The following is a 12,866-nucleotide window of genomic DNA, read 5'->3' on the forward strand; positions in this document are numbered from 1 at the left end:
CATTTCAGTGGGTTCTTTTCTTTCTTTTTTAAGAGTGAGAGAAAGAGTACACACACATGCGAGTAAACATGTGGGATGGGGAGGAGAGGCCAAGGGGCTGAGGGAGAGAAAGAGAATCTTAAGCAGGCTCCATGACCAGCGCAGAGCCTGACAGGAGGCTCAATCTCACAACCCTGAGATTATGACCTAAGCTGAAATCAAGAGTCTGATGCTTCACTGACTGATCCACCCAGGCTCCCATTAGTGGGTTCTTTAAAAGATGGATGGCAGAAGTTCATGGTTAATCCTTCATTATTAATTATATGAATGTTATCTGCTTACTGTAGAAAATAAAACAATAATAAATTATATAAAGTAGAAATATCTCAAGCCCTACTTTTTAGAATGCATATGAAATAACTTCTGTCTATAAATAAAATAATATTTTTAAAACAACTTTTGTAAGGTATTCAATATCCATAACCTGTAGATTTAATTTAATGATCTAGAAAGGGAAAACTGCACAGAGAAGATACTAGAGGAGTCCTAATGGATAATGAATAGCTTGCAGTGGGAAAAGGGAATGAAAGAAGTGGTGATAGAGACTCAGGTAGGTGGGACGGTATTTATGTCTCAGAGAAGACCTTGTGCAAAGGTAGTAGGTAGTCACTGCAGGAGAAAAAGGAGTCTACCAAATGCTTTAGGGTGGAGAATTTTATACGGAGAGTGGTGGGAAATGAAAATGGAAAGGTAGAAGTGTGGGTCAGATGAAAAAGAACCCAATACACCATGTTTGAGTGTGAACTTTATAAAAATGCACAGTGTAGGGAGCAATACAAGGAGTTCAGGCAATTAAATAATATCAGTTGAATGATTTCAAATTATCACTGTTTCTCAAGGTCAGACAACTAGGACTTTTGTATTTTAGTCCCAGAATTTAATGACTATGAAGTTATAAACAAGTTATTTAACTATTCTCTCAATTTCCTTATTTGCAAAATGAGGACAATGGGAGAAGGGTTGGGAAGATTCATTGAGTTGACCTAGGTGAAAGTGCCTGGTCACATGTCTGGCATGTAGTTTTCAGTGAATGTCAATTATCCTTTACTGCCTGTCTTTTGTTGGTTGTCCCATGGTTGATTAAAAACCCAATTTAGAGAAGTATTATTATTTTACTGAAAGGGAGGGTGGGGTGGAGAGTGGGAGGGGTGAGAAAATATTTTAAAAATATTACTCTCATGTAAAATGAATCTATATAAAAACTACTTTTGTGAGGCCACTTAAATGCTACAACACATTTATACTCAGAACCAAGAAAACATTGTCTAAATTCAGTTCAATAAATATGTTGTATAACTTCCAGGTAACAGGGAGGAAGGTAATATAAAATGAAAATGCATGGACTTTTAACCTCAATGAAATTAATACACAATTGAATAGACATAACAAGACAGCAGTTGAGTTATACATTAGATTGTCCAGCTGGTCTACGGCAAACATGATGAACGGCCCCCTGCTGCCCAAAATGTCCTAACTGATGATGAGCAAGGAGAAGCACCAGTGGTATAGAGGCCTGACTTTCTTCCAAGGTGTCTTCTCATACCTGCTGATTACATGTGTTTACCATGGAATATGTTCTTTTCTGGGGAAGCATAATGTGAAAATTGTAGTTACAAATAATTTTTAAATTGGCATACCTATAATTTGCTATTGCTAGCTATATTTTAATCTTTGATGTAGAAATGATAATACCTAAAAGACGAGGGATGCATCTAGAATAATCCTTAGGCATATTGTCTGAATGTGGTCTTTAACTCCCACTTGTATTTTATTTCCATGTAGTTCTTTTACAAAGCTTCCTCATCTGGCAGGAACAGAACAAAATTTACTTCTTGCCAAGAAAATCCAAACCCAGTGGAAGAAATTTGGACTGGATTCCGCCAAGTTGGTTCATTATGATGTCCTCCTATCCTACCCCAATGAGACAAATGTGAACTATATATCAGTCATGGATGAACATGGGATTGAGGTGATGTGGAATTATTGGTACTCTTTGTATTTGGTAACCCCAGTTTATGTGAATTGGGATATAGGATCAAGTAAAAATAGAAATCTGGTAATAGTGCAGTGGAACTCCTACTTTTTAGAAGAGTTGATAAGTTGTAAACTAATTATTCAGTGTTTACTGTGTTAGGCACAGTGCTAAATCTTGAAGCCAGAAGGAAGCCTAGGAACATGATTCCTTTGCTTTAACTAAGACAGGGCAGATGTTGGAACACATAATTTTAAATCGATATGGTTAAGTGTTATGAAGAGTATGGTTTGGGTTCCTTAAACAGAAAAGTTTCACTTCAACTAGCATGGACTTAGATTAGGCTTCTTGAAAGAAAACTTTCCTGATATGTGAGTCATGAAAGATCCTAAGGATTTAACAACATGAAAAAACAAAGGAAAAGAATTCTAGGCAGAAAAAAATACCGGCTAACGTTTGGAGACCTATAACTACCTTAGTATTATTGAGGAATTTAAACATTTTCTGTATTTCAAAAATGTGAAGTATGAAGTAGGCCACAATAAGAGATAAACCAGTATTTATGTTTTGGGGACAGATCATAGGAGGGCTTATACATTGTCCTAAGGGGCTTAGAATCCAACTTCAGTCAATGGAAACTGAGTTGACAAGTCCTAAGCAATGGAAGAATATGGCTAGAGAGGCGTTTTTTAGATAGTTTGGATCATCTGCAGGTTAGACCTTGACTAGGTAAAAAGTTCAAGTCTTAAGAGAATAGTCTAGGTGAAAGATGATGAAGCCCTAAATGACGATGCTAGTAGGAATGAGGAAGAAGGATGATCTAAGAAGTAATCAGGAAGCAACATTAGTGGGAATTGATCAGTGATTAATTGGAGGAAGGATATGAAGACAGAGTTCAGGATGACTCCTATGTGGCTGGAATGGGTATCTGAGTAATGATGCAATTCATAATAGCAAGGAATGCCAAGCAAGAAGTAGGCCTGGGGTGAGGAATGATAAATTCAAAATTTGACATGTTGAGTTTGGACACCCAAGCTGAAATAACCATCAGGCCCTTAAATACACGTGTCTGAAAAGGAAAGCTTTCTAAGCATTTGGGCTATGGACAAAATTTTGGGAGTCAATGAAATCTCATAGGAAGGGAGTATAAAATGAGGCAGACAGTGGACTGGGGATAAAACACAGGAAACATTATTTAAATACATTTGAATTAAAAGAGGTCCAAAAAAGTTGGAAAGGAATCATTGGAACACGAGGAGAATCGTGGGTGTGTGTGTCACCTTCACAGCCCTGTTTTTATGTGGGAACTTCTAGTCACCTGAGACTGCATGTATTTCTAGAAGTTGCTACTATTTTGAAGGCAGTAATAATAATAAAGCTCTTCTTCACTGTTGCCAGTGGAATTTACCTGATTAATTATTGAGCCTAGTTTTAGAATATTCTATCGTAAGTGTACACTTGGGGGCATTATTCTTTAATAACAATCTGGAATGTTTCTCTCCAACTGCATGTGTTACAATTCTTGCTAGATTTTCAATACCTCCTATCTTGAGCCACCACCAGATGGATATGAGAATGTTACAAATATTGTTCCACCATATAACGCTTTCTCAGCCCAAGGCATACCAGAGGTAAAATAAGACTTGTTTACTCAATTCTTTAAGCCTTCCTTTGTTATTTAAAGCCTATGTAGAGGACTAAAACCAAGAAGATTAGGTGAATCATTCATGCTGATCCACATTTTGAGGTTCAGTCCTATGAACACCCTTTCTAAAAATAATCTGAGGGAAAAAAAATACACAAAAATCATAGCCTGATGAAGCAGATGCCACTCTGAAATAACAAAGAAGTTGCTGAACTCATCTTTAGTTATATCAGTAGATGTTTTTATAAGCTCTTTTCCTTTGTTTATAGTTTGATTTTTTTTTTCCATAGATTTATAGATCTGGTTTTATAGATCATACCATAGAAGTTCTTAAATTAATACTATGTTTGAAAATTAAACCTGTTTGGGATTTCTTTTTCCTTTTAAAAATCCTCTTTGTAAAAAAAAAAAAAAAAAAAAAAAAAATCCCCTTTGTTTCACTCGCCTCTCCCCCTTCAATCTGTCTCTTCTCTGGCAACCCTCAGCTTGTTTTGTATTTTAGAGTCTGTTTTTGCTTAAATTCTGCATGTAATTGAAATCATATGGCATTTGTCTTTCTCAGACTTATTTCTTTTAGCATAATACCCTCTAGGTCTATCCATGTTGTTGCAAATGGCAAGATCTCACTCTTTTTTATGGCTGAGTAACACACATACACCACTTCTTCCTTATCCATTCATCTATCAATGAACACTTGGTTAAATAATGATGCAGTAAATATAAGGGTGCATTTTTTTAAATTAGTGTTTTTGCTTTTTTGGGGGAAGTACTCAGTAGTAGAATTATTGGATCATATGGTATTTCTATTTTTAACTTTTTGAGGAGTTTCCATACTGTTTTCCACAGTGGTCGCACCAACTTACATTCCTACCAACAGTATGCAAGGATTTCTTTTTTTCTCTACATCTTTGCCAACACCTGTTACTACCTTTTTGATACTAACCATTCTGACCCATGTGAGGTAATATCTCATTGTGGTTTTGATTTGCATTTCCCTGATGGTTAGTAATGTTGAGAATGTTTTCATGCGTCTGTTGCCAATCTGTTTATGTTCTTTAGAAAATGGTCTATTGAGGTGTTTTGCCCATTTGGATTAGATTATGTATGTATGTTATTTAGTTTTTGGTATTGGGTTATATAAAGTCTTTATATAGTTTGGATATTAACCCCTTACCAGATATATCATTTGCAGCTATCTTTCTCCTTTTTAGTTTTGTTTATGGTTCTCCTAGTGATGCAAAAGCGTTTTATTTTGATGTAGTCCCAATAGTTTATTTTTGCTTTTGTTTCCCTTCCCCAAGGAGACGTATCTAGAAAAAGGTTAAGGCTCAGGTGGAAGAAATTACTCCCCTACGTTTTCTTCTAGGGGTTTTATGGTGTCAGGTCTCATGTTTAGTTTATTTTTGTGGATGGTTTGAGAAAAGTGTCTTGGTTTCATTCTTTGGCATATAGCTGTCCGATTTTCATAGCACCATTTTGGAGAGACTGTTTTTCTTCACTGTATATTCTTGCTTCCTTTGTCATAGATTGATTGGATAAGTGTGGGTTTACTTCTGGACTTTGTGTCTGTTGTCATGCCACTACTATGCTGTTTTGATTACTATGGCTTTGTAGTCTATCGTGAAATCTGGGATTGTGATACCTTCAGCTTTGTTCTTTCTCTTGCTCACATTGGCTGTTGGAGGTCTTCTTTAGTTCTTATACAAATTTTAGTATTACTTTTTGTAGTCCTGTGACAAAGGCTGTTGGTATTTTGATAGGGATTGTGTAGAATCTGTAGATTGCTTTGGAAAGTATGGAAATTTTAATGATGCTAAATGATATTCCAGTCTGTGGGCATGGAGTATCTTTCCCTTTATTTGGGTCTTCAATTACTTTTATCAGTATTTTATAATTTTCAGAGTATAGGTCTTTCAAATCCTTGGTTAAGTTTATTCCTAGGTATTTTATTATGTGGTGCAGTTATAAGTGGAATTGTTTAAAACATAGTTGGGGGCACCTGGGTGGCTCAGTGGTTGACCATCTGCCTTCAGCTCAGGGTGTGATCCCAGAGTCCTAGGATCGAGTCCCATACTGGGCTCCCTGCAGGGAGCCTGCTTCTCCCTCTGCCTATGTCTCTGCCTCTCTCTCTCTCTCTCTCTCTCTCTCTCTCTCTCTCGGTCTCTCATGAATAAATAGATAAAATCTTTTTAAAAAATTAAAAAAATATATAGTTGGAATTTTTAAAATCCTCTCTATTTCCTTCAGCTCCGTATAGTCTGATAATCTCTTCAAAATAGAACACTGCTTAGTGTTATATATTGGAATTTTTTTTTTAACTTTTCAAAGTATTGAAACATCTTCTAAAAACTTCTACAGAATTAGCATGGATCTGTTTTTCAAGCCCAATCCAGGATAGATAACTTTTGATGATATGGTATTGTGGAGCAAACTTATTCTATTGTTTTCTCTTTAATTAGCAGTATTCTGTTATTTTTAATTTTTTTCTTTTCTTACAGGGAGATATCATATATGTGAACTATGCTCGTACTGAAGACTTTTTCAAACTGGAAAGAGAGATGAACATCAACTGCAGTGGCAAGATTGTTATTGCAAGATATGGAAAAATCTTCAGAGGAAATAAAGTATTGTATCATCTCCTCTTTTTCTAGAGAGAAGAGGATAGTGTATATCCTCTAAATGTGAATGATCAGCTTGCATCGTGTTTTCCAGGATTACTTCAATATATGTATTTAACAAATCTTCCTATTTGTCGTGGTTGCACAGGAAATCTGTTTTTATGTTACTTCACATACCTAGAAAAGGAAGTTACTTTTACTACAGAAACAAAATTTGTTTTTCGAAATTTTATGTAAACTGAAAAATGAAAGCTACCCTCCATTACCCATTTTATTAGCCCAGACATGATCAATCTTAACAGTTTTTCTTAGACCTAATTCTGTGACATATGAATATAAATTCTTTCCATATACTAGTTTTACATGTTATACTTTAACAAAGATGGCATCAAATACTATATATAACTTTTTTTTCCACTCAGCAATAATATATGGGTATCACTCCACGCCAAAACATTGAGAGTTGTATAATGTGTGGTTAAGAGTATAGGAGTCTAGATCCATACAACATTGATTCTGGTCTCATCTAGGTTCCTTGTTCTCTAGATCTTTTACTGTGAGCAAGTTACTTAATCTTTCTCTGCCCATGTTTCCTCATACATAAAGTGGGAATGCTAATAATACCACTAATCTCCTAGAATCCTTAAGACTAAATGACTTTGTTTGAAAGCACTTATGCTAGTGATTGGTACTTAATTGATTCTCTATAGCTACTTAGTAGGTAAATACCTTGTTATTTTGGATGGGTACATAATACTTTCTAGAATTGATAAGCAGTTTAGCCATTCCTGTGTTGATAGATGCTTGGTTGGAATTTATTACTATTAAAAATAATCCATTGTGAACATACATTGTATGCACTTGAACATTTATGCAAAGGTTTTTGTAGTATGGATTCCTAGAAATTGAATGGCTGAATCAACACGTATGTTCTTTGAAAATTTTGGAAGGCATTATCAAATTGCCCTTCAAAAAAGTTGTGGCAGATTGTACTCCCATTCATGTTGTAAGAAAGCTTTCTAAATATTGAATATGTTTTCATTAATCAAGACTGGTGGTAATCTGTCTTTTGCTACAGTATTTCTGGTAGTAAAGAATTCAGAATCTTACAGGAAAGATTTTCCTATTTGTGGTCAATTTGGATTGTTAGAAAATGTTTACAAAACACAGTGTGCAATTTTTCACACACTCTGTATAGATCTTAAATTTAGTTTTATAAATATTTATATGATGTGCTAGACTTTGGAGGGTGGGTAGTTAAAAGGGAATGAGACATGGTCCGTTTTCTAAAAACGTTTCTCAGTCTGGCAAGGGAGAAAGATGTTTTAAAGACATACAATGGGTCATAGTATTTTAATATAACAGAAATATGTACAAAATAGAAGAGGTAGAAAAAAGGGAGACATTAATTTTGCAGTTTTAGTGACAATAGGAATGTTTCACAGAAGAGACAATAATTTGTTTGGAGTTGTATAGAATAAATGAGAGTTGTTAGCTCCCCCAGGAGATAAATTGTACTTGAGGCATAAAGAACTAAATGTGTAACAGCATGATAAAAAGTAGTGTCTTAAGTTCCTTACAATATTAAGTTGATTTTTCTCTTAAATGAATTAATCATTTGTCAGTTCTACATTATGGATTGCACATTGCCTCTGCAGGTTAAAAATGCCATGTTAGCAGGAGCCATAGGAATCATCTTGTACTCAGATCCAGCTGATTACTTTGCCCCTGCTGTACAGCCATATCCTAAAGGATGGAACCTTCCTGGAACTGCAGCACAGAGAGGGAATGTGTTAAATTTGAATGGTGCTGGTGACCCGCTCACTCCAGGCTATCCAGCTAAAGGTAATGGATGGGCCTGTCACTGTTCACCCATTTTTGCAAAAATAGTACTTGCCTTTATAGAAGTCATGAAAGCAAACGTCTACAGAATAATCTCAAAACTGTATGCAACTATGGTATTGTGGATAACTATTACCAGGAATTAAAAAAACATTTTCCACATAATATTTTTGTTTCAAATTTTCACGAGGTGTGGACATGGAGAGGGAAGGGTCAGTTGAATTTCCCTTTTTTTTGAGTAAAGGTGCAGAAATGCAGATCCCCATACCCAAAGTAATATTGCTTTTACCAAACTAGAGCTTTGGTTTTCTGAATTGTTTAGTGATTTTATGCTTCTCTAGATCATACATTTGTATTTTTTTTTAATACCACTGAGTTTTTTGGTGTTTAAAATGTAAAATGTGAAAAGTTTTGACATCTATGTAACTGTCTCCACAATTAAGATAATGAATATATCCATTACCCAAAAAGTTTTCACTCATCTCTTTGTAATGCTTTCCTCCCAACCCTTCCTACCCACTCCCTGCCAATCCCTAGGCAACCACTAATCTGCTTTCTGTCAGCAGAATTGTTTTGAAATCCATCTGTGTTGATGTCTGTGTCAGTAGTTCATTCCTTTTTATGCCGAGCAGTATTTCATTGCATGGATACACTATTTGTTTATTCATTTATTGTAGGATGTTTGGATTATTTTCAGTTTGGAGACTCTTGTACATAAAGCTGCTATGAACTCTTGTATACAAGTCTTTGTACATATGTTTTTATTTCTCATAGGTAAATATATAGAAATGGAATGACTGGATAATATGATAGATGCATATTTAACTTTTGAAGAGATTTTCTTTCTTTCTTTTTTTTTTTTTTTTTTTAAGATTTTATTTATTCATGAGAGACACAGAGAGAGAGAGAGGCAGAGACAGGCAGAGGAAGAAACAGGCTCCCCACAAGGAGCCTGATGTCAGACTTGATCCCAGGACCTCAGGATCACGACCTGAGCCAAAGGCAGATGCTCAACCACTGAGCCACCCAGGTGCCCCTTTGAAGAGATTTTCAAATTGTTTTCCAAAGTGGTTATGCATTTTATATCCTCGCAGCAGTGTGTGAGTGTTCCACTTGCTTTATATCCTTACTACATTTAGTTTGTTCAGTCTTTTTAATTTTGCATTGTAGTAGATATGTAATTCAAGTTACATTTTTTTTCAAAATTTTGGGGGGCTATTCTAGGTCTTTTCCATGTGAATTTTAAAACCAGCCTATTAATTTGCACTGAAAAGCATGCTGGGAATTTGTTCGAGATTGAATTAAATATATGTCAATTTGGGGAGAATTGATATCTTATAAAATATTGAAGATTTTGATCTGCATGGCACAATTCTCCATTTACTTAGGTATTCCTTAATTTATATCAGCATGTTTGTAGTTTCACTGTACAGATCGTGCACATCTTTCACATTTATCCATATGCATTTCCTGGTTTTATGCTTTTCAAAAACACATTTTAAATTTTAATTTCCATACGTTCATTGCTAGTAAATTCTTTGTATTTGTGGAAGAAATAAATTGATCTTGTATCCTGCAAACTTGTTTAACTTACTAAGTAATTCTAGGAGGTTTCTGTAGATACCATCAGAGTTTTTACATAGATGATCATGTTTCCTGTGAATTCAGTTTTATTTCTCTTTTTCTAGTCTAGATGTCTTTTACTTTTTTAAATGTCTCTGTCATTGTATACTGACTAGTACGTCTCAGACATTGCTGGAAAAAAAAAGTGTTAGAGCAGATGTCCTTGCCTTGTTCCTTCCTCAAGCAGAAGAAATCCAGTCTTTCTCTGTTAAGTATGATACAGCTGCAGGTTTTACTTTAGGTTCTTTTTGTCAGGTTTACCCTTTACCCAAAGATACTGAAGTTCCCAAAGAGCTTTTGATTATGCAGATTTTATCTATGACTACATACCACATTTGATAGTAAAAATGAGTACAAATTCAACTTTTAAAATAGATATGTGGCTCTTTAGGTTGTTCATGTATTTGTTAGGTGAGCTTTGGTAACTTATGTTTTCCACGGATTTTGTCCATTCATCTAAGTTAAATTTAATAGAGTTCATAATATTTTCATTCTGTGTGTGTGTGCATGCACATGTGTGCTTATGCATGTGCAGGTTCTACAGTGATATTCTGTTCTTTATTCTTGATCATGGGATTTTTTTTTTTTTCCTGAACTGATTTGCTAGAGATTAATCAGTTTTATCAATTTTCAAAGAACCATGTTTCTGTTTCCTATTTCTCCTGATCTTTATTACGTTCTTTTCTCTGCTTCTTTTCCCATTTGCTCTTGTCTAGTTTTAAGGTGGAATATGATGTGATTTGACTGAAATCTTACTTTGTTTATAAGATAGGTTATAGAACTATTTTGGCTGAAAGCCAAAGTCTCAATGAGGTTGTAAGTCTGACAATACTTTTCAGTCTTCCTTTAAAGAGAATATTGTATTACTATTTGAAAAAATATTTTTATTATTTCCAAGATCTCATAAATTCCCTTTAATTTTTTTTCAGTTATACCTAGTTTCAGAATTTGGGACCCATTTTCCAGGCAGCTGGTTAAATGAAGCTTCTCTAGAAAGGATTCAAGATATCGATGAGGAAATAAAATACTCTTGTAAAATTCAAGAGAATTTGTTGAAATGTCAAAAAAAATTAGAAATTTATAATACCTACAGTTGATTTCACACTAAAATTTAAATGATTTCATTTCTTACTGTTGAATTAAATAGGTCATATTAGGTAAAACAATCATTGGCTTTGAGGGAACTTTAAATTTTGATATAATTTCAAACATGTAGTAAATCTAAGATAGGAATAAAAGAAATTTCTTTATAACCATGCTCAGATTCTTCAGTTGATTTCATTTTGTGCAATTAATTTCTGCAGAGTACACCTTTAGACTTGATGTCAAAGAAGGAGTGGGAATCCCCAAGATCCCTGTACATCCTATTGGGTATAATGATGCAGAAATATTACTACGGTATGAGGTATTCTAATTGGATATGAGGTTTAAGATTTTACACTAATATGTCCATTTTCTCATCTACAACCAACGTAATCTAATAATGTTAAAAGTCTAGTTGTATACTTGAAACCAATGTTATATGTCACTTATACCTCAATAAAAATTTTTTTTAACTTAAGGGAACAAAATAGGAAGATGAATTTTTAAAAGAGTCTTGTATCAAAATAGCTCCTGAAGTAAGAATAACAGAGCACAATAGGAAATAGCAAGAAACCATTAGTCTGGTACAAATGAAAGTCTTAAGTACAAAACTGTGTCCAAAGATAAATACTGATTGGAGATTTTTCAAATATTTGGATTTTCTTGATATTTATTTGATGTTTGTACTTGACCTGTATCTTAAAAATATTACAGTGTCTGCCACTTATTAGATGTGTGAACTTGGACTAGCTACTTAATCTTTCTCTGATTCAGTTTTCTTATCTGTGAAATGAGGGATAGTAATTGTTTCTCCTTGATAGGTTTATTAGGAGGAGGAGATGACCTTCAATGCAAGCGTGTAAAGTATCTAGAATATAGTAAGCATTTAATTAATGTTTGCTATTTTTGCATTTATATTACTGATGTTCTTTCACAGATCTCCAAACTTTTATTTTTTTAGATGTCTGTACCAATACAATTTAATAATTGCTTAATGAGTGCCTACTAGGTAATCAGAAGCTTCTCTAGAAATTAATTTCTTCTCCTTAACATGCCACAGATGCAGGATAGTTGGAGGTGACGATGTGAAGAAAGACCTGGAGTCTCACTGAATTTTAATCTAGGGGCCAGGGTGACTGAGACTCTGACTCAAACCGACTGGGACCTCAGATCCCAAGGCTTTGTCTCCTCCAGTTTTTCTTAAGAGAGTCAGCAGGTTGGCTATAGGAATGATTAACTTTGGGAAGCAGAGAAAAACATGTTTACTTCAAAAGGTAAAAGAATAGGCTATTGACTCAAGCAGGGGGGGAGCAGAGGAGCTTTATCTGGAGAACAATGTGGTCAAGAATCAGTGTGCTGACTCTGGACCTCCCATATCCCCAGTGTGCTGAGGGCTAGGAGATTCAGTTCTCAGATAGGCTCTGCAGCTGGTTCCCCACATTAACACAGTCCTGGATTGCCTATTTTCAATATTTCCTATATCTAATGCTTCCCTACATAAAGTCAGAAGGAAGGAGGTTGATGTTTCTCATTTCCTCTCCCTATTTTTTTTCCCCAAGCCCTCTTATCACAGACATATTAAGTACTTCATCAATTTTGGCTCTCTTGCTAAAATGTAAGTTCCACAAAGGGAATATTGACAGTACTTGGCTCAATAAATATTTGTTAAATGTATGAATGAAATATCTCATCAAACTTCATGATTTCTTCTAAGAAATTGTGATGCTCAGCCTTTTTAATGTCATTTTCCTTTTCTCTTGACAGTCACATGGGAGGAACTGGCCCACCAGATGACAGCTGGAAGGGAAGTCTTAATGTGGATTATAACATTGGGCCTGGCTTTGCAGGGCATGAGTCCTTCAGGTAATTTTATATTACTTTAATAGACTGGAAAAGTTTTATATGCTTAATGGAAAAATGTGAAGATAACTGCTCTGCCAAGTTATATTTTGCTTATCTTTTTCTCATTTTTTCATAGTAAACACTTGATCATTTTATATCACTTAAGAATTACTGAGGGAATGATATACTGAATTCTTCCAAT

The 12,866-nt window shown here is 34.7% G+C and overlaps 1 protein-coding gene across 10 annotated transcripts in view; it reads left to right on the forward strand.

Annotated features, from left to right (window-relative positions):
* Positions 1-12,866, forward strand: part of NAALAD2 (N-acetylated alpha-linked acidic dipeptidase 2) — a 63,170-nt gene that overhangs the window by 19,585 nt on the left and 30,719 nt on the right. For 5 of the 10 annotated variants that reach the window (XM_077867391.1, XM_077867390.1, XM_077867392.1 and 2 more), the window contains 6 exons: positions 1,822-2,008; positions 3,541-3,642; positions 6,155-6,280; positions 7,933-8,119; positions 11,044-11,137; positions 12,587-12,685. In XM_077867391.1, the coding sequence (XP_077723517.1) occupies positions 1,822-2,008; positions 3,541-3,642; positions 6,155-6,280; positions 7,933-8,119; positions 11,044-11,137; positions 12,587-12,685 (795 nt within the window). Of the gene's footprint in view, positions 1-1,821; positions 2,009-3,540; positions 3,643-6,154; positions 6,281-7,932; positions 8,120-9,006; positions 9,217-11,043; positions 11,145-12,586; positions 12,686-12,866 lie in introns of those variants that run through there. The other 5 variants (XM_077867394.1, XM_077867396.1, XM_077867397.1 and 2 more) reach the window with 5 other exon arrangements.

The sequence above is a fragment of the Canis aureus genome, chromosome 23 (assembly GCF_053574225.1).
Source record: "Canis aureus isolate CA01 chromosome 23, VMU_Caureus_v.1.0, whole genome shotgun sequence".
Classification (NCBI taxonomy): domain Eukaryota; kingdom Metazoa; phylum Chordata; class Mammalia; order Carnivora; family Canidae; genus Canis; species Canis aureus.